Here is a 27,173-nt window from a genome sequence, read left to right as displayed (position 1 = left end):
TTTACAGCTTCGAAGTTATTCCACTCGACAGCTATACACCATGATATCAGAAGAAAATCACATAGGGTTTGTCACTTACCACTACAATTTATCATAAAGCGCTAACTCTATACTACCCAGTGTTGTTTCGTAATACAGTTTTCACAAACTTTTCAGTTAATCTATTTTCATCATATTTATAATTTTCTATCATAAATGAAAAATAGTTCAAACGTCTATTTGATAGATCATGTCAAAAACTCGATCTCGGAAGTCCGTGGTGGTAGGTCTCCTGAAAATGAAACTAAAATACAAACTTCCGGTTTTAGAATTATGTTTGAAATCAGTTACCCTTTCAAATATCTGTAATAATCTTTATGACACTAATATCTTCGACAGAATAATCGAAAATATTTCAATGACTTGTTAGAGATGTATTGGAATTAAGGCCTTATCGTAGTATAACTAGCGTGTAAGAAACTTCCCTAGTATGGACGAGGTCAATTGGACAGTGTTGATTGTAGGATTTTTCTTCCAAAACAGAAAAGAAGCGATTTAATTTCTGCTTGAAATAGTTCGATGTTGTCATTTAAAACATTTTATTTGCATCTTCCTTGTTTTACATATTTTTATCATATAAATATGTATTTATAAAATAACAGTTACTTCATGAATTAAGTACATCCTTTCCTTGGAGGTATATATGTATTGTTGGGTCTTTTTGTGGTGTAAAATGTGGTTCAGGCTATAAATAGCCAAACAGGCGAACAGCTGATCTTGGTGAGGGTCCGTTTCCAATACCACTACACGCATTGAGACATCAAAAGTCACCATGCATTCAAATAGAAACAACACGTTTTGTTGGTGTTTAACGCACTACAAAACCTTCAAAGACTTGTTTTTGCCTATCCGTTTTATCTTGTGACATTCCTCACGATACATCATAAAGTACAGTCGTTACGACTGCCCTGTAATAGATTTACAATATATCACAGACCTTGAAAAATGTCGTAATACATTTATTTACCTTCAAGTGTGATGTAGATTTTGGTAAAAAAACCTCCGAGTCCAAATGCTATAGCTGGGCCAAAAATGCTGAGTCCCATAATGACACCTACAATTAAAATGAATCAATCGAATATGTTGATCACAAAATCAATATTGTTAATATGCTTGTCCTATACCCCAGCTGTTAAGTCACAGATATACTAATTACATGTAAAAAAATGTTCGCTTTATTAGAGATTTCCCTAACAATAAATAGACCGGAGTCACACGTGTAGACAAATGCTCGTTATACTTGGATTTTACCGTGACTATATTTAGATTGAAGTCACACGTGTAGATAAATGTTCGTTATACTAGGATTTTACCGTGAATATATTTAGATTGAAGTCACACGTGTAGATAAATGTTCGTTATACTAGGATTTTACCGTGACTATAAATAGATCGAAGTCACACGTGTAGATAAATGTTCGTTATACTAGGATTTTACCGTGACTATATGTAGATCGAAGTCACACGTGTAGATAAATGTTCGTTATACTAGGATTTTACCGTGACTATAAATAGATTGAAGTCACACGTGTAGATAAATGTTCGTTATACTAGGATTTTACCGTGACTATAAATAGATCGAAGTCACACGTGTAGATAAATGTTCGTTATACTAGGATTTTACCGTGACTATAAATAGATCGAAGTCACACGTGTAGATAAATGTTCGTTATACTAGGACTTTACCATGACTATATTTAGATCGAAGTCACACGTGTAGATAAATGTTCGTTATACTAGGATTTTACCGTGACTATAATTAGATTGAAGTCACACGTGTAGATAAATGTTCGTTATACTAGGACTTTACCATGACTATATATAGATTGAAGTCACACGTGTAGATTAATGTTCGCTTTATTAGAGTTTTCCCTATCTATAAATAGATCGAAGTCACACGTGCAGATTAATGTTCGCTTTATTAGAGTTTTCCCTATCTATAAATAGATCGAAGTCACACGTGCAGATTAATGTTCGCTTTATTAGAGATTTCCCTAACTATAAATAGATTGAAGTCACACGTGTAGATAAATGTTCGTTATACTAGGATTTAACTGTGACTATATGTAGATCGAAGTCACACGTGCAGATTAATGTTCGCTTTATTAGAGATTTCCCTAACTATAAATAGATCGAAGTCACACGTGCAGATTAATGTTCGCTTTATTAGAGTTTTCCCTATCTATAAATAGATCGAAGTCACACGTGCAGATAAATGTTCGCTTTATTAGAGTTTTCCCTATCTATAAATAGATCGAAGTCACACGTGCAGATTAATGTTCGCTTTATTAGAGATTTCCCTAACTATAAATAGATCGAAGTCACACGTGTAGATAAATGTTCGCTATACTAGAGTTTTCCCTAACTATAAATAGATCGAAGTCACACATGTAAATAAATGTTCGCTTTATTAGAGATTTCCCTAACTATAAATAGATCGAGGTCACACATGTAGATAAGTGTTCGCTTTACTAGGATTTTACCGTGACTATATCTAGATCGAAGTTGCACGTGTAGATATTTTGAACTGTAGATAACTGTGTATATTTTGAACTGTAGATTATTGTGTATATTTTAAACTGTAGATAACTGTATATTTTGAACTGTAAATAACTGTGTATATTTTGAACTGTAGATAACTGTGTATATTTTGAACTGTAGATAACTGTGTATATTTTGAACTGTAGATAACTTTGTATATTGTGAAATTAAGATAACTGTGTATATTTTGAACTGTAGATAACTGTGTATATTTTGAACTGTAGATAACGGTATATTTTGAACTGTAAATAACCGTGTATATTGTGAACTATAGATAACGGTGTATATTTTGAACTGTAGATAACTGTATATTTTGAACTGTAGATAACTGTGTATATTTTGAACTATAGCTAACTGTATGTTTTAAACTGTAGATAACTTTGTATATTTTGAACTATAGATAAGTGTATATTTTGAACTGTAGATAACTTTGTATATTTTGAACTGTAGATAACTGTGTATAATTTGAACTGTAGATAACTGTGTATATTTTGAACTGTAGATAACTGAACTGTATATTTTGAACTGTATAACTGTGTATATTTTGAACTGTAGATAACTTGTATATTTTGAACTGTAGATAACTGTGTATATTTTGAACTGTAGATAACTGTGTATATTTTGAACTGTAGATAACTGTGTATATTTTGAACTGTAGATAACTGTGTATATTTTGAACTGTAGATAACTGTGTATATTTTGAACTGTAGATAACTATATTTTGAACTGTAAATAACTTGATATTTTGAACTGTAGATAACTTGATATTTTGAACTGTAGATAACTGTGTATATTTTGAACTGTAGATAACTTTTTTATATTTTGAACTGTAAATAACTTGATATTTTTAACAGTATATAATTGTTAATATTGTGAACTGTAGATAACTGTATACATTTTGAATTGTAGATAACTATGTATATTTTGAACTGTAAATAACTTTGTATATTGTGTATGGTAAATAACTATGTATATTTTAAACTGTAGATAACTATGTATATTTTGAACTGTAGATAACTGTATATTTTGAACTGTAGATAACTATGTATATTTTGAACTGTAAATAACTGTGTATATTTTGAACTGTAGATAACTGTGTATATTTTGAACTGTAGATAACTGTGTATATTTTGAACTGTAGATAACTGAATATTTTGAACTGTAAATAACGTGATATTTTGAACTGTAGATAACTGTGTATATTTTGAACTGTAGATAACTTTGTATATTTTGAACTATAGATAACTTTGTATATTGTGAACTGTTAATAACTGTGTATATTTTGAACTGTAGATAACTGTGTATATTTTGAACTGTAGATAACTGTGTATATTTTGAACTGTAGATAACTTGATATTTTGAACTGTAGATAACTGTGTATATTTTGAACTGTAGATAACTGTATATTTTGAACTGTAAATAACTATGTATATTTTGAACTGTAAATAACTGTGTATATTTTGAACTGTAGATAACTGTGTATATTTTGAACTGTAGATAACTTTGTATATTTTGAACTGTAGATAACTGTGTATATTTTGAACTGTAGATAACTGTGTATATTTTGAACTGTAGATAAATAGGTATATTTTGAACTGTAGATAACTGTGTATATTTTGAACTGTAGATAACTGTGTATATTTTGAACTGTAAATAACTGTTGATATTTTGAACTGTAGATAACTTTGTCTATTGTGAAATGTAGATAACTGTGTATACTTTGAACTGTAGATAACTGTGTATATTTTGAACTGTAGATAACTGTGTATATTTTGAACTGTAGATAACTGTATATTTTGAACTGTAGATAACTGTGTATATTTTGAACTGTAGATAACTATGTATATTTTGAACTGTAGATAACTGTGTATATTTTGAACTGTAGATATATTTATTTTGAACTGTAGATAACTGTAGTAACTATTTTGAACTGTAGATAACTGTATATTTTGAACTGGAGATGTATACTTTGAACTGTAGATAACTGTGTATATTTTGAATTGTAGATAACTGTGTATATTTTGAACTATAGCTAAGTGTATATTTTGAACTGGAGATAACTGTGTATACTTTGAACTGTAGATAACTGTGTATATTTTGAATTGTAGATAAATTTGTCTATTGTGAAATGTAGATAACTGTGTATATTTTGAACTGTAGATAACTGTGTATATTTTGAACTGTAAATAACTGTGTATATTTTGAACTGTAGATAACTATGTATATTTTGAACTGTAGATAACTGTGTATATTTTGAACTGTAGATAACTGTGTATATTTTGAGCTATAGCTAAATGTATATTTTGAACTGTAGATAACTGTATATTTTGAACTGTAGATAACTGTGTATATTTTGAACTGTAGATAACTGTATATTTTGAACTGTAGATAACTGTGTATATTTTGAACTGTAGATAACTGTGTATATTTTCAACTGTAGATAACTGTGTATATTTTGAACTGTAGATAACTATGTGTATTTTGAACTGTAGATAACTGTGTATATTTTGAACTGTAGATAACTTGATATTTTTAACAGTATATAATTGTTAATATTGTGAACTGTAGATAACTGTATACATTTTGAACTGTAGATAACTATGTATATTTTGAACTGTAGATAACTGTACATTTTGCACTGTAGATAACTGTGTATATTGTGAACTGTAGATAACTGTGTATATTTTGAACTATAGATAACTTTGTATATTGTGAAGATTTTGAACTATAGCTAACTGTATATTTTGAACTGTAGATAACTGTGTATATTTTAAACTGTAGATAACTGTGTATATTTTGACCTGTAGCTAACTTTGTAGATTTTGAACTGTAGATAACTTTGTATATTGTGAACTGTAGATAACTGTGTATATTTTGAACTGTAGATAACTTTGAATATTTTGAACTGTAAATAACTGTATATTTTGAACTGTAGATAACTGTGTATATTTTGAACTGTAGATAACTGTGTATATTTTGAACTGTAGATAACTGTGTATATTTTGAACTGTAGATAACTTGTATATTTTGAACTATAGATAACTGTGTATACTTTGAACTGTAGATAACTGTGTATATTTTGAACTGTAGATAACTGTGTATATTTTGAACTGTAGATAACTGTATATTTTGAACTGTAGATAACTGTGTATATTTTGAAGTATAGCTAAATGTATGTTTTGAACTGTCGATAACTGTGTATATTTTGAACTGTAGAAAACTTAGTATATTTTGAACTATAAATAACTTGATATTTTGAACTGTAGATAACTGTGTATATTTTGAACTGTAGATAACTGTATATTTTGAACTGTAAATAACTTGATATTTTGAACTGTGGATAACTGTGTATATTTTGAACTGTAGATTACTGTGTATATTTTGAACTGTAGATAACTGTGTATATTGTGAACTGTAGATAACTGTATATTTTGAACTGTAGATAACTGTGTATATTTTGAACTATAGATAACTGTGTATATTTTGAACTGTAGATAACTGTGTATATTTTGAACTGTAGATAACTGTGTATATTTTGAACTGTAGATAACTGTGTATATTTTGAACTGTAGATAACTGTGTATATTTTGAACTATAAATAACTTGATATTTTGAACTGTAAATAACCGTGTATATTGTGAACTGTAGATAACGGTGTTTATTTTGAACTGTAGATAACTGTATATTTTGAACTGTAAATAACTTGATATTTTCAACTGTAAATAACTTGATATTTTCAACTGTAGATAACTGTGTATATTTTTAACTGTAGATAACTATGTGTATTTTGAACTGTAGATAACTGTGTATATTTTGAACTGTAGATAACTTGATATTTTTAACTGTAGATAATTGTGTATATTTTGAACTGTAGATAACTTGATATTTTGAACTGTAGATAACTGTGTATATTTTGAACTGTAGATAACTTTGTATATTGTGAACTGTAGATTACTGTGTATATTTTGAACTGTACTTAACTTGATATTTTGAACTGTAGATAACTGTGTATATTTTGAACTGTAGATAACTGTGTATATTGTGAACTGTAGATAACTGTGTATATTTTGAACTATAGATAACTGTGTATATTTTGAAGTGTAAATAACTGTGTATATTTTGAACTGTAGATAACTGTGTATATTTTGAACTGTAGATAACTGTGTATATTTTGAACTGTAAATAACTTTGTATATATTGAACTATCAATAACTGTGTATATTTTGAACTGTAGAAAACCTTGTATATTTTGAACTGTAAATAACTGTGTATATTTTGAACTATAGCTAACTGTGTATATTTTGAACTATAGCTAACTGTATATTTTGAACTGTAGATAACTGTATATTTTGAACTGTAGATAACTGTGTATATTTTGAACTGTAGATAACTTGATATTTTGAACTGTAGATAACTGTGTATATTTTGAACTGTAAATAACTTGACATTTTGAACTGTAGATAACTTTGTATATTGTGAACTGTAGATTACTGTGTATATTTTGAACTGTAGATAACTGTGTATATTTTGAAATATAGCTAACTGTATATTTTGAACTGTTGATAACTGTTTATATTTTGAACTGTAGAAAACGGTATATTTTGAACTGTAGATAACTGTGCATATTTTGAACTGTAGATAACTGTGTATATTTTGAACTGTAGATAACTGTATACTTTGAACTGTAGATAACTGTGTATATTTTGAACTGTAGATAACGGTGTATATTTTGAACTGTAGATAACTGTGTATATTTTGAACTGTAGATAACTGTGTATATTTTGAACTGTAGATAACTGTGTATATTTTGAACTGTAGATAACTTGTATATTTTGAACTGTAGATAACTGTGTATATTTTGAACTGTAGATAACTGTGTATATTTTGAACTGTAGATAACTGTGTATATTTTGAACTGTAGATAACTGTGTATATTTTGAACTGTAGATAACTGTGTATATTTTGAACTGTAGATAACTTGTATATTTTGAACTGTAGATAACTGTGTATATTTTGAACTGTAGATAACTGTGTATATTTTGAACTGTAGATAACTGTAAACTGTAACTGTGTATATTTTGAACTGTAGATAACTGTGTATATTTTGAACTGTAGATAACTGTGTATATTGTGAACTGTAGATAACTGTGTATATTTTCAATTGTAGATAAATTTGTCTATTGTGAAATGTAGATAACTGTGTATATTTTGAACTGTAGATAACTGTGTATATTTTGAACTGTAGATAACTGTGTATATTTTGAACTGTAGATTACTGTGTATATTTTGAACTGTGGATAACTTGATATTTTGAACTGTAGATAACTGTGTATATTTTGAACTGTAGATAACTATGTATATTTTGAACTGTAGATAACTGTATATTTTGCACTGAAGATAACTGTTTATATTGTGAACTGTAGATAACTGTGTATATTTTGAACTATAGATAACTTTATATTTTGAAATGTAGATAACTGTGTATATTTTGAACTGTAGATAACTGTGTATATTTTGACCTATAGCTAACTATGTATATTTTGAATTGTAGATAACTTTGTATATTTTGAACTATAGCTAACTGTATATTTTGAACTGTAGATAACTGTGTATATTGTGAACTGTAGACAACTGTATACTTTGAACTGTAGATAACTGTTTATTTTGAACTGTAAATAACCGTGTATATTGTGAACTGTTGATAACGGTGTATACTTTGAACTGTAGATAATTGTGTATATTTTGAACTGTAGATAACTGTGCATATTTTGAACTGTAGATAACTTTGTATATTGTGAACTGTAGATTACATGATATTTTGCACTGTAGATAACTATGTATATTTTGAACTGTAGATAACTGTATATTTTGCACTGTTGATAACTGTGTATATTGTGAACTGTAGATAACTGTGTATATAACTGTAGATAACTATATTTTGAACTGTAGATAACTGTGTATATTTTGAACTGTAGATAACTGTGTATATTTTGAACTGTAGATAACTGTAACTGTAGTAACTATATTTTGAACTGTAGATAACTGTGTATATTTTGAACTGTTGATAACTGTGTATATTTTGAACTGTAGATAACTGTATATTTTGAACTGTAGATAACTGTGTATATTTTGAACTGTAGATAACTGTGTATATTTTGAACTGTAGATAACTGTGTATATTTTGAACTGTAGATAACTGTGTATATTTTGAATTGTAGATAACTGTGTATATTTTGAACTGTAGATAACTGTAGATTTTGAACTTTAGATAACTGTGTATATTTTGAACTGTAGATAACTTTGTATATTTTGAACTATAGCTAACTGTATATTTTGAACTGTAGATAACTGTGTATATTTTGAACTGTAGATAACTCTGTCTATTGTTAAATGTAGATAACTGTGTATACTTTGAACTGTAGATAACTGTGTATATTTTGAACTGTAGATTATTGTGTATATTTTGAACTGTAGATAACTGTATATTTTGAACTGTAGATAACTGTGTATATTTTGAACTATAGATAACTGTGTATATTTTGAACTGTAGATAACTGTGTATATTTTGAACTGTAGATAACTGTGTATATTTTGAACTGTAGATAACTGTGTATCTTTTGAACTGTAGATAACTATGTATATTTTGAACTGTAGATAACTGTATATTTTGCAATGTAGATAACTGTGTATATTGTGAACTGTAGATAACTGTGTATATTTTGAACTGTAGATAACTTTGTATATTGTGAACTGTAGATATTATTTTTGAACTGTAGATAACTTGTATATTTTGAACTGTAGATAACTGTGTATATTTTGAACTGTAGATAACTATGTATATTTTGAACTGTAGATAACTGTATATTTTGCACTGTAGATAACTGTGTATATTTTGAACTGTATATAACTGTATATTTTGACCTGTAAATAAAAGTGTATATTGTGAACTGTAGATAACTGTGTATATTTTGAACTGTAAATAACTGTTGATATTTTGAACTGTAGATAACTGTGTATATTTTGAACTGTAGATAACTGTTTATTTTGAACTGTAAATAACCGTGTATATTGTGAACTGTAGATAACTGTGTATATTTTGAACTGTAGATAACTGTGTATATTTTGAACTGTAGATAACTGTGTATATTTTGAACTGTAAATAACTGTGTATATTTTGAACTGTAGATAACTGTGTATATTTTGAACTGTAGATAACTGTGTATATTTTGAACTGTAGATAACTGTGTATATTTTGAACTGTAGATAACTGTGTATATTTTGAACTGTAGATAACTGTGTATATTTTGAACTGTAGATAACTGTGTATATTTTGAACTGTAGATAACTGTGTATATTTTGAACTGTAGATAACTGTGTATATTTTAAACTGTAGATAACTGTGTATATTTTGAACTGTAGATAACTTTGTATATTTTGAACTGTAAATAACTTGATATTTTCAACTGTAGATAACTGTGTATATTTTGAGCTATAGCTAAATGTATATTTTGAACTGTAGATAACTGTGTAGATTTTGAACTATAGCTAACTGTATATTTTGAACTGTAGATAACTGTGTATATTTTGAACTGGAGATAACTGTGTATACTTTGAACTGTAGATAACTTTGTCTATTGTGAAATGTAGATAACTGTGGATACTTTTAACTGTAGATAACGGTATATTTTGAACTGTAAATAACCTTGTATATTGTGAGCTATAGATAACGGTGTATATTTTGAACTGTAGATAACTGTGTGTATTTTGAATTGTAGATAACTTTGTATATTTTGAACTGTAAATAACTGTGTATATTTTGAACTGTAGATAACTGTATATTTTGAACTGTAGATAACTGTGTATATTTTGAACTGTAGATAACTGTATATTTTGAACTGTAGATATTTGTGTATATTTTGAACTGTAGATAACTGTGTATATTTTGAACTGTAGATAACTGTGTATATTTTGAACTGTAAATAACTGTGTATATTTTGAACTGTAGATAACTGTGTATATTTTGAACTGTAGATAACTTTGTATATTTTGAACTGTAAATAACTTGATATTTTGAACTGTAGATAACTGTGTATATTTTGAACTGTAGATAACTGTGTATATTTTGAACTGTAGATAACTGTATATTTTGAATTGTAGATAACTGTGTATATTTTGAACTATAGCTAAGTGTATATTTTGAACTGGAGATAACTGTGTATACTTTGAACTGTAGATAACTGTGTATATTTTGAACTGTAGATAACTTTGTCTATTGTGAAATGTAGATAACTGTGTATACTTTGAACTGTAGATAACTGTGTATATTTTGAACTGTAGATAACTGTATATTTTGAACTGTAGATAACTGTGTATATTTTGAACTGGAGATAACTGTGTATACTTTGAACTGTAGATAACTGTGTATATTTTGAACTGTAGATAACTGTGTATATTTTGAACTGTAGATAACTTGATATTTTGAACTGTAGATAACTTTGTATATTGTGAACTGTAGATTACTGTGTATATTTTGAACTGTACTTAACTTGATATTTTGAACTGTAGATAACTGTATATATTTTGAATTGTAGATAACTATGTATATTTTGAACTGTAAATAACTTGATATTTTGAACTGTAGATAACTGTGTATATTTTGAACTGTAGATAACTGTATATTTTGAACTGTAAATAACTGTATATTTTGAACTGTAGATAACTGTGTATATTTTGAACTGTAGATAACAGTGTATATTTTGAACTGTAGATAACTGTGTATATTTTGAACTGTAGATAACTGTGTATATTTTGAACTGTAGATAACTGTGTATATTTTGAACTGTAGATAACTGTGTATATTTTGAACTGTAGATAACTGTGTATATTTTGAACTGTAGATAACTGTGTATATTTTGAACTGTAGATAACTGTGTATATTTTGAACTGTAGATAACTGTGTATATTTTGAACTGTAGATAACTGTGTATATTTTGAACTGTAGATAACTGTGTATATTTTGAACTGTAGATAACTGTGTATATTTTGAACTGTAGATAACTGTGTATATTTTGAACTGTAGATAACTGTGTATATTTTGAACTGTAGATAACTGTGTATATTTTGAACTGTAGATAACTGTGTATATTTTGAACGTAGATAACTGATATTTTGAACTGTGTATATATTTGAACTGTAGATAACTGTGTATATTTTGAACTGTAGATAACTGTGTATATTTTGAACTGTAGATAACTGTGTATATTTTAAACTGTAGATAACTGTGTATATTTTGAACTGTAGATAACTGTGTATATTTTGAACTGTAGATAACTGTGTATACTTTGAACTGTTGATAACTGTGTATATTTTGAACTGTAGATAACTATATTTTGAACTGTAGATAACTGTGTATATTTTGAACTGTAGATAACTTTGTATATTTTGAACTGTAACTGATAACTGTAGATAACTGTGTATATTTTGAACTGTAGATAACTGTGTATATTTTGAACTGTAGATAACTGTGTATATTTGAACTGTAGATAACTGTATTTTGAACTAACTGTGTATATTTTAACTGTGTATATTTTGAGCTATAGCTAAATGTATATTTTGAACTGTAGATAACTGTGTAGATTTTGAACTATAGCTAACTGTATATTTTGAACTGTAGATAACTGTGTATATTTTAAACTGTAGATAACTGTGTATATTTTGACCTGTAGCTAACTTTGTAGATTTTGAACTGTAGATAACTTTGTATGTTGTGAACTGTAGATAACTGTGTATATTTTGAACTATAGATAACTTTGTATAATGTGAACTGTAAATAACTGTATATATTTTGAACTGTAGATAACTGTGTATATTTTGAACTGTAGATAACTGTGTATATTTTGAACTGTAGATAACTGTATATTTTGAATTGTAGATAACTGTGTATATTTTGAACTGTAGATAACTGTGTATATTTTGAACTGTAGATAACTGTGTACATTTTGAACTGTAGAAAACTTTGTATATTTTGAACTGTAAATATCTGTGTATATTTTGAACTGTAGATAACTGTGTATATTTTGAACTGTAGATAACTGTAGTAACTATATTTTGAACTGTAAATAACTGTGTATATTTTGAACTGTAGATAACTATGTATATTTTGAACTGTAGATAACTGTGTATATTTTGAAATGTAGAAAACTGTATATTTTGAACTGTAAATAACTTGATATTTTGAACTGTAGATAACAATATATTTTAAATTGTAGATAACTGTGTATATTTTGAACTATAGCTAAGTGTATATTTTGAACTGGAGATAACTGTGTATATTTTGAACTGTAAATAACTGTTGATATTTTGAACTGTAGATAACTATGTATATTTTGCACTGTAGATAACTGTATATTTTGCACTGTAGATAACTGTGTATATTTTGAACTGTAGATAACTGTGTATATTTTGAACTATAAATAACTTTTTATATTTTGAACTGTAGATAACTGTGTATATTTTGAACTGTAGATAACTGTATATTTTGAACTGTAGATAACTGTGTATATTTTGAACTATAGCTAACTGTATGTTTTGAACTGTAGATAACTTTGTATATTTTGAACTATAGCTAAGTGTATATTTTGAACTGTAGATAACTGTGTATATTTTGAACTGTAGATAACTGTGTATATTTTGAACTGTAGATAACTGTGTATATTTTGAACTGTAGATAACAGTATATTTTAAATTGTAGATAAATGTGTATATTTTGAACTATAGCTAAGTGGATATTTTGAACTGGAGATAACTGTGTATACTTTGAACCGTAGATAACTGTGTATATTTTGAACTGTAGATAACTGTATATTTTGAACTGTAGATAACTTAGTATATTGTGAAATGTAAATAACTGTGTATATTTTGAACTGTAGATAACTGTATATTTTGAACTGGAGATAACTGTGTATACTTTGAACTGTAGATAACTGTGGATACTTTTAACTGTAGATAACGGTATATTTTGAACTGTAAATAACCGTGTATATTGTGAACTATAGATAACGGTGTATATTTTGAACTGTAGATAACTTTGTATATTGTGAACTGTAGATTACTGTGTATATTTTGAACTGTACTTAACTTGATATTTTGAACTGTAGATAACTGTGTATATTTTGAACTGTAGATAACTTGATATTTTGAACTGTAGATAACTGTGTATATTTTGAACTGTAGATAACTGTGTATATTTTGAACTGTAGATAACTGTATATTTTGAACTGTAGATAACTGTGTATATTTTGAACTGTAGATAACTTGGTATATTTTGAACTATAGCTAAGTGTATATTTTGAACTGTAGATAATGGTGTATATTTTGAACTGTAGATAACTGTATATATTTAACAGTATATAACTGTGTATATTTTGAACTGTAGATAACTGTGTATATTGTGAACTGTAGATAACTGTGTATATTTTGAACTGTAGATAACTTTGTATATTTTGAACTATAGATAAGTGTATATTTTGAACTGTAGATAACTTTGTTATTGTGAACTGTAGATTACTGTGTATATTTTGAACTGGAGATAACTGTGTATACTTTGAACAGTAGATAACTGTGTATATTTTGAACTGTAGATAACTGTGTATATTTTGAACTGTAGATAACTGTATATTTTGAACTGTAGATAACTGTACATTTTGCACTGTAGATAACTGTGTATATTTTTGAACTGTAGTATATTTTGAACTAAACTGTTGTATATTTTGAACTGTAGATAACTGTGTATATTTTGAACTGTAGATAACTGTGTATACTTTGAACTGTAGATAACTGTGTATATTTTGACCTGTAGCTAACTTTGTAGATTTTGAACTGTAGATAACTTTGTATATTGTGAACTGTAGATAACTGTGTATATTTTGAACTATAGATAACTTTGTATAATGTGAACTGTAAATAACTGTATAGTTTGAACTGTAGATAACTGTGTATATTTTGAATTGTAGATAACTTTGTATATTGTGAACTGTAAATAACTTTGTATATTTTGAACTGTAAATAACCGTGTATATTGTGAACTATAGATAACGGTGTATATTTTGAACTGTAGATAACTGTGTGTATTTTGAATTGTAGATAACTTTGTATATTTTGAACTGTAAATAACTTGATATTTTCAACTGTAGATAACTGTGTATATTTTGAACTGTAGATAACTTTTTTATATTTTGAACTGTAAATAACTTGATATTTTGAACTAACTAACTGTATATATTTGAACTGTAGATAACTTTGTATATTTTGAACTATAGCTAACTGTATATTTTGAACTGTAGATAACTGTGTATATTTTGAACTGTAGATAACTGTATATATTTTGAACTGTAGATAATTGTGTATGTTTTGAACTGTAGATAACTGTGTATATTTTGAACTGTAGATAACTTTGTATATTGTGAACTGTAACTATATTTTGGTAGATAACTGTGTATATTTTGAACTACAGGTAGCTGTATATTTTGAACTGTAGATAACTTTGTATATTTTGAACTATAGATAACTGTGTATATTTTGAACTATAGCTAACTGTATATTTTGAACTGTAGATAACTGTGTATATTTTGAACTGTAGATAACTGTATACTTTGAACTGTAGATAACTGTGTATATTTTGAACTGTAGAAAACTTAGTATATTTTGAACTGTAGATAACTGTGTATATTTTGAACTGTAGATAACTTTGTATATTTTGAACTGTAAATAGCTGTTGATATTTTGAACTGTAGATAACTGTGTATATTTTGAACTATAGATAACTTTGTATATTGTGAACTGTAAATAACTGTATAGTTTGAACTGTAGATAACTGTGTATATTTTGAATTGTAGATAACTTTGTATATTGTGAACTGTAAATAACTTGATATTTTGAACTGTAGATAACTGTGTATATTTTGAACTGTAGATAACTTTGAATATTTTGAACTGTAAATAACTGTTGATATTTTGAACTGTAGATAACTTGTATATTTTGAACTGTAGATAACTGTGTATATTTTGAACTTTAGATAACTGTATATTTTGAACTGTAGATAACTGTGTATATTTTGAACTGTAGATAACTGTGTATATTTTGAACTGTAGATAACTGTGTATATTTTGAACTGTAGATAACTGTTTTGTATATTTTGAACTGTAGATAACTTGTATATTTTGAACTGTAGATAACTGTGTATATTTTGAACTGTAGATAACTTGTATATTTTGAACTGTAGATAACTGTGTAATATTTTGAACTGTAGATAACTTGTATATTTTGAACTGTAGATAACTGTGTATATTTTGAACTGTAGATAACTTGTATATTTTGAACTGTAGATAACTTGTATATTTTGAACTGTAGATAACTTGTATATTTTGAACTGTAGATAACTTGTATATTTTGAACTGTAAATAACTTGTATATTTTGAACTATAGATAACTGTGTATATTTTGAACTATAGCTAAATGTATATTTTGAACTGTAGATAACTGTGTAAATTTGGAACTGTAGCTAACTTTGTATATTTTGAACTGTAGATAACTTTGTATATTGTGAACTGTAGATAACTGTGTATATTTGGAACTATAGATAACTTTGTATATTGTGAACTGTAAATAACTGTATAGTTTGAACTGTAGATAACTGTGTATATTTTGAACTAAAGGTAGCTGTATATTTTGAACTGTAGATAACTGTGTATATTTTGAACTGTAGATAACTTGTATATTTTGAACTGTAGATAACTGTGTATATTTGAACTGTAGATAACTGTAGATAACTGTGTATATTTTGATCTGTAGTTAACTTTGTATATTTTGAACTATAGCTAACTGTATATTTTGAACTGTAGATAACTGTGTATATTTTGAACTGTAGATAACTGTGTATATTTTGAACTGTAGATAACTGTATACTTTGAACTGTAGATAACGGTATATTTTGAACTGTAAATAACCGTGTATATTGTGAACTATAGATAACGGTGTATATTTTGAACTGTAGATAACTTTGTCTATTGTCAAATGTAGATAACTGTGGATACTTTTAACTGTAGATAACGGTGTATATTTTGAACTGTAGATAACTGTGTGTATTTTGAGAAATATATTTTAACGGTGTATATTTTGAACTGTAGATAACTGTGTATATTTTGAACTGTAGATAACTGTGTATATTTTGATAACTGTATATTTTGAACTATAGCTAACTGTATATTTTGAACTGTAGATAACTGTGTATATTTTGAACTGTAGATAACTGTGTATATTTTGAACTGTAGATAACTGTATATTTTGAATTGTAGATAACTGTGTATATTTTGAACTTTAGCTAACTGTATATTTTGAACTGGGGATAACTGTGTATATTTTGAATTGTACATAACTTGATATTTTGAACTGTAGATAACTGTGTCTATTTTGAACTATAGATAACTTTGTATATTGTGAACTGTAAATAACTTGATAATACAGACCAAACATAGATAGGCCACCAACTCTCCCTCTCAGTTCCTGGACATGTTCTAACTGCTAGAGTTAAGTTAAGGCAATATTAGACCCTGGAGCCGTCTTCTAAGATTAGTATAATTAAATGATCACATCGGCAGACGGTTCCAGCCCAATGAGGGGGATGCAGGTCGCCAGAACACTGACGTTCGTCGGTGAGACGATACTCGAACACGGGAGTAGTCAAGGAGACGGAAAAAACCTGTTAACCAACCAACCATCAGTTCAATTATTAAATCGTTAAGATAAAGTGCAGAAAAGTCTCGTAAAACTTTCTACAGTATGTTATAAAACAAGTACCAGGAGGTTCTGATACAAAGGATGTAGAGCTACTCGCAGTATTAACACATCACCTAGAAACATTTACCCTAGTTCTTTTGTTATAGTGACATTCCCAACCGCCTACCGTGAACAGTTGATAAAAGAGAATAAACGGGTGTCAGTATCTGGGACATATAGTGTTATAGCCATGTTTACTTACCGGCTTGTGCCTCGGTATATACATGTTGACTTCGCCGAGATAAGGGTAGTCCTGTGCTATGATAAAACCTCATGTCATTATAATCTACATGTGTCAAGGTCATGTAGACTATTCAGTAGAAGGTACAGAACTGTTACTGGTTGTTAATTAAATAATCTTTACACATTTAACGAACTTGTGTTAATACAGATGTCTAGGAAGGTTGTCATTTATTAGATTTATATAAAATATCAGATGGTTTGATGTTTTGTGCTGATATTTAATAGACTTACAAACTTGACAACAGTTTTATAAGTAACCCAGGAAAAGAGTTATGATGGTCCACCAAAGGATTTTTTTTTTAATTTCACCTGTTCTGTCTTGTCTGAGAATACACGAATTCCGTTGATACATTGGGAAAACTGTGAGGAGTTTCAGAAAGACTCTCAATCTGTCCATTTTCTTTCAAACACATTTACATTTTACGCTATTTTTACGGTCAGAATTTTACGTCCCTTCGATCGTACCTGAAATTTTATCAACCAAATTATAATCTAAAATAAAACAAAAGAAAGATTTACATGGACATCCCCGAAACAGAACAAGAATAAGATCACGTATTCCAAAAGAGTAAGCGCCTTCTGCTTCATCCATAACACCCTCCATGTAAACGTTGTGAAATCCAAGCACGTTCTTAAATAAGAACAAGGTATACCACAACGGAACCAACAGACAAACTAATGAGTATCAAACACATCCAACTTCATATCACACAACGGAACCAACAGACAAACTAATGAGTATCAAACACATCCAACTTCATATCACACAACGGAACCAACAGACAAACTACCGAGTACCAAACACATCCAACTTCATATCACACAACGGAACCAACAGACAAACTAATGAGTATCAAACACATCCAACTTCATATCACACAACGGAACCAACAGACAAACTAATGAGTATCAAACACATCCAACTTCATATCACACAACGGAACCAACAGACAAACTACCGAGTACCAAACACATCCAACTTCATATCACACAACGGAACCAACAGACAAACTAATGAGTATCAAACACATCCAACTTCCTATCACACAACGGAACCAACAGACAAACTACCGAGTACCAAACACATCCAACTTCATATCGCACAACGGAATCAACAGACAAACTAATGAGTATCGAACACATCCAACTTCATATCACACAACGGAACCAACAGACAAACTAATGAGTATCAAACACATCCAACTTCATATCACACAACGGAACCAACAGACAAACTACCGAGTACCAAACACATCCAACTTCATATCGCACAACGGAATCAACAGACAAACTAATGAGTATCGAACACATCCAACTTCATATCACACAACGGAACCAACAGACAAACTAATGAGTATCAAACACATCCAACTTCATATCACACAACGGAACCAACAGACAAACTAATGAGTATCAAACACATCCAACTTCCTATCACACAACGGAATCAACAGACAAACTAATGAGTATCGAACACATCCAACTTCATATCACACAACGGAACCAACAGACAAACTAATTAGTACCAAAAACATCCAACTTCATATCACACAACGGAACCAACAGACAAACTACCGAGTACCAAACACATCCAACTTCATATCACACAACGGAACCAACAGACAAACTAATGAGTATCAAACACATCCAACTTCATATCACACAACGGAACCAACAGACAAACTAATGAGTATCAAACGCATCCAATTTCATATCATACAACGGAACCAACAGACAAACTACCGAGTACCAAACACGTCCAGCTTCATATCACATAACGGAACCAACAGACAAACTAATGAGTATCAAACACATCCAACTTCCTATCACACATCGGAACCAACAGACAAACTACCGAGTACCAAACACATCCAACTTCATATCACACAACGGAACCAACAGACAAACTAATGAGTATCAAACACATCCAACTTCATATCACACAACGGAACCAACAGACAAACTACCGAGTACCAAACACATCCAACTTCATATCACACAACGGAACCAACAGACAAACTAATGAGTTTCAAACATCCAACTTCATATCACAAAACGGAACCAACAGACAAACCAACGAGCATCAAACACATCCAACTTCATATCACACAACGGAACCAACAGACAAACTAATGAGTATCAAACGCATCCAAATTCATATCACATAACGGAACCAACAGACAAACTACCGAGTACCAAACACATCCAGCTTCATATCACACAACGGAACCAACAGACAAACTACCGAGTACCAAACACGTCCAGCTTCATATCACACAACGGAACTAACAGACAAACTACCGAGTACCAAACGCATCCAACTTCATATCACACAACGGAACCAACAGACAAACTACCGAGTACCAAACACGTCCAGCTTCATATCACACAAAGAAATAGAATATTTCTCAATGAGATCACTATGACGACCGTAAAACTTCCACAGAAATACATCAACTTGCATCTTTTAAAACTGTTAAAAGTTTGTCAGTCAGTTGACGACATCTTGCACGAAAATCGTGATAATTGGAAACTGTAAACACCATAGGTTGAGAGATCGACATGGAATGGTCCATATTAAGCAGATTACGTATGTATACCTGGAGAATGGTTGTGAAGATTTTAGTCTTAATGGTGATAACTATGGCAACAGACACGTTGATTACCAAACAGAGACTTGGTCATTCATCTAGAAACACAGAATATGTGTCATGTAGGATTATTCGTGCCCCATTAGATAGTCGTAGATGTCCCGTACTAATCACGCTGTCCTGCGACCGTACACCTGCCAAAACACATTCTTGTCCAAATAATAACTTTTTAATCAGCCTTAGAAGGCTATTTCATTGGATTGCTAACTCCAGATTTGAATTATATACAGATATACTTAACCTCTATGAAATATCACGTGGATTGATACAAATATAGGATATACACAGCTCTTCTGCGCATTAGAAATAAATGTCGTTCATATGCGAAACTTAATAATACCATGATCCTGTATATATAATCTTTTTTTCCAGAAATTCCGTCGGGGAAGGATTTTAACATGGAGTTCCGCAGTTGAAAAATACACATGAAGTTGACATCACTACACGGAAGTGATAAACACTCAGATTTCCTGATGTTACAATGTACTTCACCACTATGTAACCTACAGCTTCACCTCGGTGTAACCTACGGCTTCACCTCGGTGTAACCTACAGCTTCACTTCAGTGTAACCTACAGCTTCATCTAGGTGTAACGTACAGCTTTACCTCGGTGTAACCTACAGCTTCACCTCGGCTTCACAACGATGTAACGTACAGCTTCATCTCGGTGTAACCTACAACTTCACCTCAGTGTAAGCTACAACTTCATCTAGGTGTAAGGTACAGCTTCACCTCGGTGTAACCTACAGCTTCACCTCGGCTTCACCTCGGCTTCACCTCGGTGTAACGCACAGCTTCACCTCGGTGTAACCTACAGCTTCATCTCGGTGTAACAAACAGCTTCACCTCTATGTAACCTACAGCTTCACCCTGGTGTAATCTACAGCTTCACCCCGGTGTAACCTACGGCTTCATCTCGGTGTAACCAACAGCTTCATCTAGGTGTAACGTACAGCTTCACCTCGGTGTAACCTACAGCTTCACCCTGGTGTTATCTACAGCTTCACCTCGGTGTAATCTACAGCGTAATCTAAATGTAACCTACAGATTTATCTCAATGTAACCTACAGCTTCATCTCGGTGTAACCTACAGCTTCACCTCGGTGTAACCTTCAACTTCACCTCGGTGTAACCTACAGCTTCATCTCCACTTCACCTCGATATAACCTACAGCTTCATCTCGGTGTAACCTACAGCTTCACCTCAGCTTCATCTCAATGTAACTTACAGCTTCACCTCGTTGTAACCTACAGCTTCATCTCGGTGTAACCTGCAGCTTCACCTCTATGTAACCTACAGCTTCATATCGGTGTAACGTACAGCTTCACCTCAGTTTCACCTTGGTGTAACCTACAATTTCACCTCGGTGTAACCTACAGCTTCATCTCGGTGTAACCTACAGCTTCACCTCTGAGTAAACCCACAGCTTCATCTTAGCTTCACCGTGGTGTTACCTACAGCTTCATCTCGATGTAACCTACAGCTTCACCTTAGCTTCATCTCGGTGTAACCTACAGTTTCATCCCGATGTAACCTACAGCTTCACCTCGGTGTAACCTACAACTTCATCTCGGTGTAACCTACAGCTTCAACTCAGCTTCACCTCGGTGTAACCGACAGCTTCATCTCAATGTGACGTACAGCTTCATCTCGGTGTAACCTACAACTTCATCTCGGCTTCACCTCGGTGTAACCTACAGCTTCATCTCGGTGTAACTTAAGATTTATCTCGGTTTAACCTACCGCTTCATCTCAATGTAACTTACAGCTTCACTTCGGTGTAACCTACAGCTTCATCGCGGTGTAACCTACAGCTTCACCTCATCTTCATCTCAATGTAACCTACAGCTTCACCTCGGTGTAACCTACAGCTTCACCTCTATGTAACCTACAGCTTCACCTCGTTGTAACCTACAGCTTCATCTTGGTGTAAGCTACAGCTTCACCTCGGTGTAACCTACAACTTCATCTCGGTGTAACCTACAGCTTCATCTCGGTGTAACCTACAGCTTCACCTTAGTTTCACCTCGGTGTAACCTACAGCCTCACCTTAGCTTCATCTCGCTTTAACCTACAGCTTCACCTCGGTGTAACCTACAGCTTCACCTCGGTGTAACCTACAGCTTCACCTCGGTGTAACCTACAGCTTCATCTCGGTGTAACCTACAGCTTCACCTTAGTTTCACCTCGGTGTAACCTACAGCTTCACCTTAGTTTCACCTCGGTGTAACCTACAGCCTCACCTTAGCTTCATCTCGCTTTAACCTACAGCTTCACCTCGGTGTAACCTACAGCTTCACCTCGGTGTAACCTACAGCTTCACCTCGGTGTAACCTACAACTTAACCTCGGTGTAACCTACAGCTTCATCTCGGTGTAACCTACCGCGTCACCTCGGTGTAACCTACAGCTTCATCTCCGTATAACCTACAGCTTCACCTCGGTGTAACCTACAGCCTCACCTTAGCTTCATCTCGCTTTAACCTACAGCTTCACCTCGGTGTAACCTACAGCTTCACCTCGGTGTAACCTACAGCTTCATCTCGCTTTAACCTACAACTTAACCTCGGTGTAACCTACAGCTTCATCTCGGTGTAACCTACCGCGTCACCTCGGTGTAACCTACAGCTTCATCTCCGTATAACCTACAGCTTCACCTCGGTGTAACCTACAGCTTCACCTCGGTGTAACCTACAGCTTCACCTCGGTGTAACCTACAACTTAACCTCGGTGTAACCTACAGCTTCATCTCGGTGTAACCTACCGCGTCACCTCGGTGTAACCTACAGCTTCATCTCCGTATAACCTACAGCTTCACCTCGGTGTAACCTACAGCTTCATCTCGGCTTCATCTCGGTGTAACCTATACCTTGTACTCGCCAAATATCATAGATAACGTCTGGTTGGTACAATCATGTCCCTGTTTAGTGTTTACATGCGATCTTATGCCGTTACAGGTGTAAACACGACACACTGTTTAATACGTACACTATAATTTCTTTTGACACATGTAAACAAATTTCAACTTAAACCAGGTAGATATAGTTTTTAGGTAATCCTGCAGATAACTATAGCTTCTGCTTTATACACGTAAAGTCGTTCTCACAAGCACAATCTGAAAGGCTGTCTCTCTGTCACAAAGATTCTCCTTACCCGAGTATGACGAACCTCTCCACAAGTGTACCGCCACCAGTGAATATCTCAAGCCATCCAACAAGTGTCCGTCAACGTCGATATCTTCACAACCTTAGAATTATAAAAATTTGCTTTACCCGTGATGAAACAGGTTATATAAGGACTCAGGCGTTTGATAATATAACACAACACTTCTGTAAGTATTTCACTGAACTCCAATACATGTTACACTATATAATATAATGAAACAGTCCTTTAGAACGAGACTAATGTTTACTTTAGGTCGTTTATAACTACACTGTGTTGTCATAGGTTATTTTCATTTATATTTAGTTATCGTGAAACGCCTGTGTTTTCAGTCACCTCACATGTACAATGCGTATGACAGCTTTAACACGTCACGGATGAGAGTATCAGAAAGACGAGATAAAAATCTCCTGTGTTCTAATTTCGTTTCTGGCCTAGATGATGTTCATCCTCGCCAAACGTCTGTAAGTATAGGATAAACATATCTTGATGTATACTGTTTTGGTGCGCGAGTACTTGGACTGGCTGTTGTACACTCGAACCTCGTTACATCGAACTCATATAACTCGAAAGCCATGTTTAATTCGAAACAATAACGGTCCCTGTATAACTTTACACAAAATATTCGAATACTCTTAAATCGAATAGTCTCGTAGTCTTCACATAGTGCCGCCGAATTCATGATGAATGTATTTAGAAGAAACCCTTATATCACAGGAATCTGAACAATTGTTCCAGTCCAGATGTATTACGAGCTATCCTGATCACAGGGATGTGAGACATTGTTACTGTCTAATGTATTTCGACCTATCCTTATCACAGGCATGTAAGACATTGTTCCAGTCCAGATGTATTTCGACCTATCCTGATCACAGGCATGTGAGACATTGTTCCAGTCCAGATGTATTTCGACCTATCCTGATCACAGGCATGAGAGACATTGTTCCAGTCCAGATGTATTTCGACCTATCCTGATCACAGGCATGTGAGACATTGTTCCAGTCCAGATATATTACGTATTTCGACCTATCCTGATCACAGGCATGTGAGACATTGTTCCAGTCCAGATGTATTTCGACCTATCCTGACCACAGGGATGGGAGACATTGTTCCAGTCCAGATGTATTTCGACCTATCCTGACCACAGGGATGTGAGACATTGTTCCAGTCCAGATATATTACGAGCTATCCTGATCACAGGCATGTGAGACATTGTTCCAGTCCAGATGTATTTCGACCTATCCTGATCACAGGCATGTGAGACATTGTTCCAGTCCAGATGTATTTCAACCTATCCTGTACACAGGGATGTGAGACATTGTTCCAGTCCAGATGTATTTCGAACTATCCTGATAACAGGGATGTGAGACATTGTTCCAGTCCAGATGTATTTCGACCTATCCTGATCACAGGGATGTGAGACATTGTTCCAGTCCAGATGTATTTCGACCTATCCTGATCACAGGCATGTGAGACATTGTTCCAGTCCAGATGTATTTCGACCTATCCTGATCACAGGGATGTGAGACATTGTTCCAGTCCAGATGTATTTTGAACTATCCTGATCACAGGGATGTGAGACATTGTTCCAGTCCAGACATATTACGAGCTATCCTGATCACAGGCATGTGAGACATTGTTCCAGTCCAGATGTATTTCGACCTATCCTGATCACAGGCATGTGAGACATTGTTCCAGTCCAGATGTATTTCGACCTATCCTGATCACAGGGATGTGAGACATTGTTCCAGTCCAGATGTATTTCGAACTATCCTGATCACAGGGATGTGAGACATTGTTCCAGTCCAGATATATTACGAGCTATCCTGATCACAGGGATATTACACAGTGTTGCACACATGTTCTGTAAGATATCAAGTAGTTATTTGATATCTAAATAAAATTATGAAAATAGGATATAGCCATAGACATAGCTTATCTACGTCTTCCCAACCTTTCTGATATCTCGGCATTTTCTTATCAATACCACGCGTTAATTATGATAAAGGAAGGTTAAAGTCACAGTTCTTATTCAAACACGTCACCATGCTCTATAACCCCTTTGTGATTCTGCTGGTGCTTCTTAATTTTTTCCAAGTATCGACAGACCAAACTATACAACTTCAAAATGACCACGGAAATCAGTATTGAAATGGCTTTAGTCCATCAGTGTAGAGAAAATCTGTTTGAGATGAGAAATGGACTTCAAAACATCAAAATTGAAAACAACGAATTGAAGAACGAGATTGCAGAGTTAAACACGAGTATGAGATATTTCCAACAACGTGAGAAGGATTACAGAAAATTGCTCCAACAAAATTCAAGGGAGTTAACTATTATGAAGATTCAGTATGAGAAGATGACGTCATCGGAAGTCACACAGACCGGAAATGTTAATGCGGGGGACCCCCGAGATTTACAAGATTGTTACGATTGTAAAACGACCACTCGACAAAAATTATTTGGCTCCGAGTTTTACGCACGACTCGGACAAAAACTTAGAGGTAGCTGACATGAAATTTAATCCCACTTTTACATTAAATGTATTTCTCAAACGCTGCTCAGCTTAACAGTATAAGTGGCTGTAAATAATGTATAATGCTGTAAGTCCCTGCCCATACTCAATGATTAATTGATCGGTATGTTTTATCACATTCAAAGAGTTCCTAGTAATACCATTCATTCATGAAGTATGACATCCTCTTTATTAGAGTTCTGCACTTAAACTTACATCGTCAATGTGTGATTATTTTTCTTTAATGGCCGACAAAAATAATTTGACATATTATATTTTTAGTAACCTGTAAGTACCTGTTTCTGTAATTTTCATTATATTCATATGGCAATCGGGATTTTAGCACGGGAAATAGTTAATGAGCATGCATGAATTGAATTAAATATAGAATCCCACGGAGAAAATAAACAAATCTGGATACATCATGTTCTGTAAACAACACATTTTGATCACGTGATCCTTGTGTCAAGGAATTTTCCCCGGAAATACACTGTGCAGTTATAGATACTTATCATCATGTGACTGATTTAGTCTCGTTACTTTTTTTTTTTTTCATTCTTCTCTGTTGCAGTGCAGGAGAATGAACAGACGATTATCTATGACGTCATTTTAACGAATGGTGATTTGGCTTATAACAACAAAACCGGTATATTTACGTGTATTACGTCAGGTGTATATGTTTTCTCGTGGTCGTCCCTAGTAACTGCTGGTCACTAAGTAGAAACCATTTTACGCAGCAACAAGACCGATTTGGGGTTGGCTTACAACGGGAGCAAGGAATACGCAGGGTCAGGGTCACAGACGGTGGTCGTAAATCTACAGCAAAGTGATCACGTGCAGGTCAAGGTCGGGTCATTCACACCAGGATCAATTCTATATGATATATATACATCATTTTCGGGATTTCGACTTCAATAAACAATATCAGTGTGTCATCAAAACAATTAAAGCGTTGAATCAATTTACTAGAATATAATTGTCTCTGGTTACGTATATCATTAGGCGCGTTCTGTAAGGAAGTAAACAACATCTCAACTCTGATAATGTAGCAAACAATATCACGTTATGTCTGACATGTTAGACTTCTAGACAATGTAACCTCGTTATGTCTGATGTGTTAGACTTTTAGACAATGGAACCTCGTTATGTCTGACATGTTAGACTTCTAGACAATGGAACCTCGTTATTTCT

General features: G+C 32.1%; 1 protein-coding gene and 1 pseudogene across 1 annotated transcript in view; one reads left to right on the top strand and one right to left on the bottom strand.

Annotated features, from left to right (window-relative positions):
• LOC132549222 (solute carrier organic anion transporter family member 2A1-like) overlaps positions 1 to 24,044 on the bottom strand; it is a 45,834-nt gene extending 21,790 nt beyond the window's left edge. Inside the window, exons 1-2 of the mRNA XM_060213136.1 lie at positions 23,984 to 24,044; positions 1,007 to 1,093 (exon numbers count right to left, since the gene is read on the bottom strand). Of these exons, the coding sequence (XP_060069119.1) occupies positions 1,007 to 1,093; positions 23,984 to 24,044 (148 nt within the window). The remainder of the gene's footprint in view (positions 1 to 1,006; positions 1,094 to 23,983) is intronic.
• Positions 24,045 to 25,595: 1,551 nt separating this feature from the next.
• On the top strand, positions 25,596 to 26,900 carry LOC132549220 (uncharacterized; annotated as a pseudogene).
• Positions 26,901 to 27,173: the final 273 nt, after the last annotated feature.

This window comes from Ylistrum balloti, unplaced genomic scaffold (assembly GCF_031769215.1).
Source record: "Ylistrum balloti isolate Yb309-2 unplaced genomic scaffold, AGI_CSIRO_Ybal_v1 Utg370050, whole genome shotgun sequence".
NCBI lineage: Eukaryota > Metazoa > Mollusca > Bivalvia > Pectinida > Pectinidae > Ylistrum > Ylistrum balloti.
Note: the sequence above shows the minus strand (reverse complement) of the source record. Positions and strands in the feature narration are given on the sequence as shown.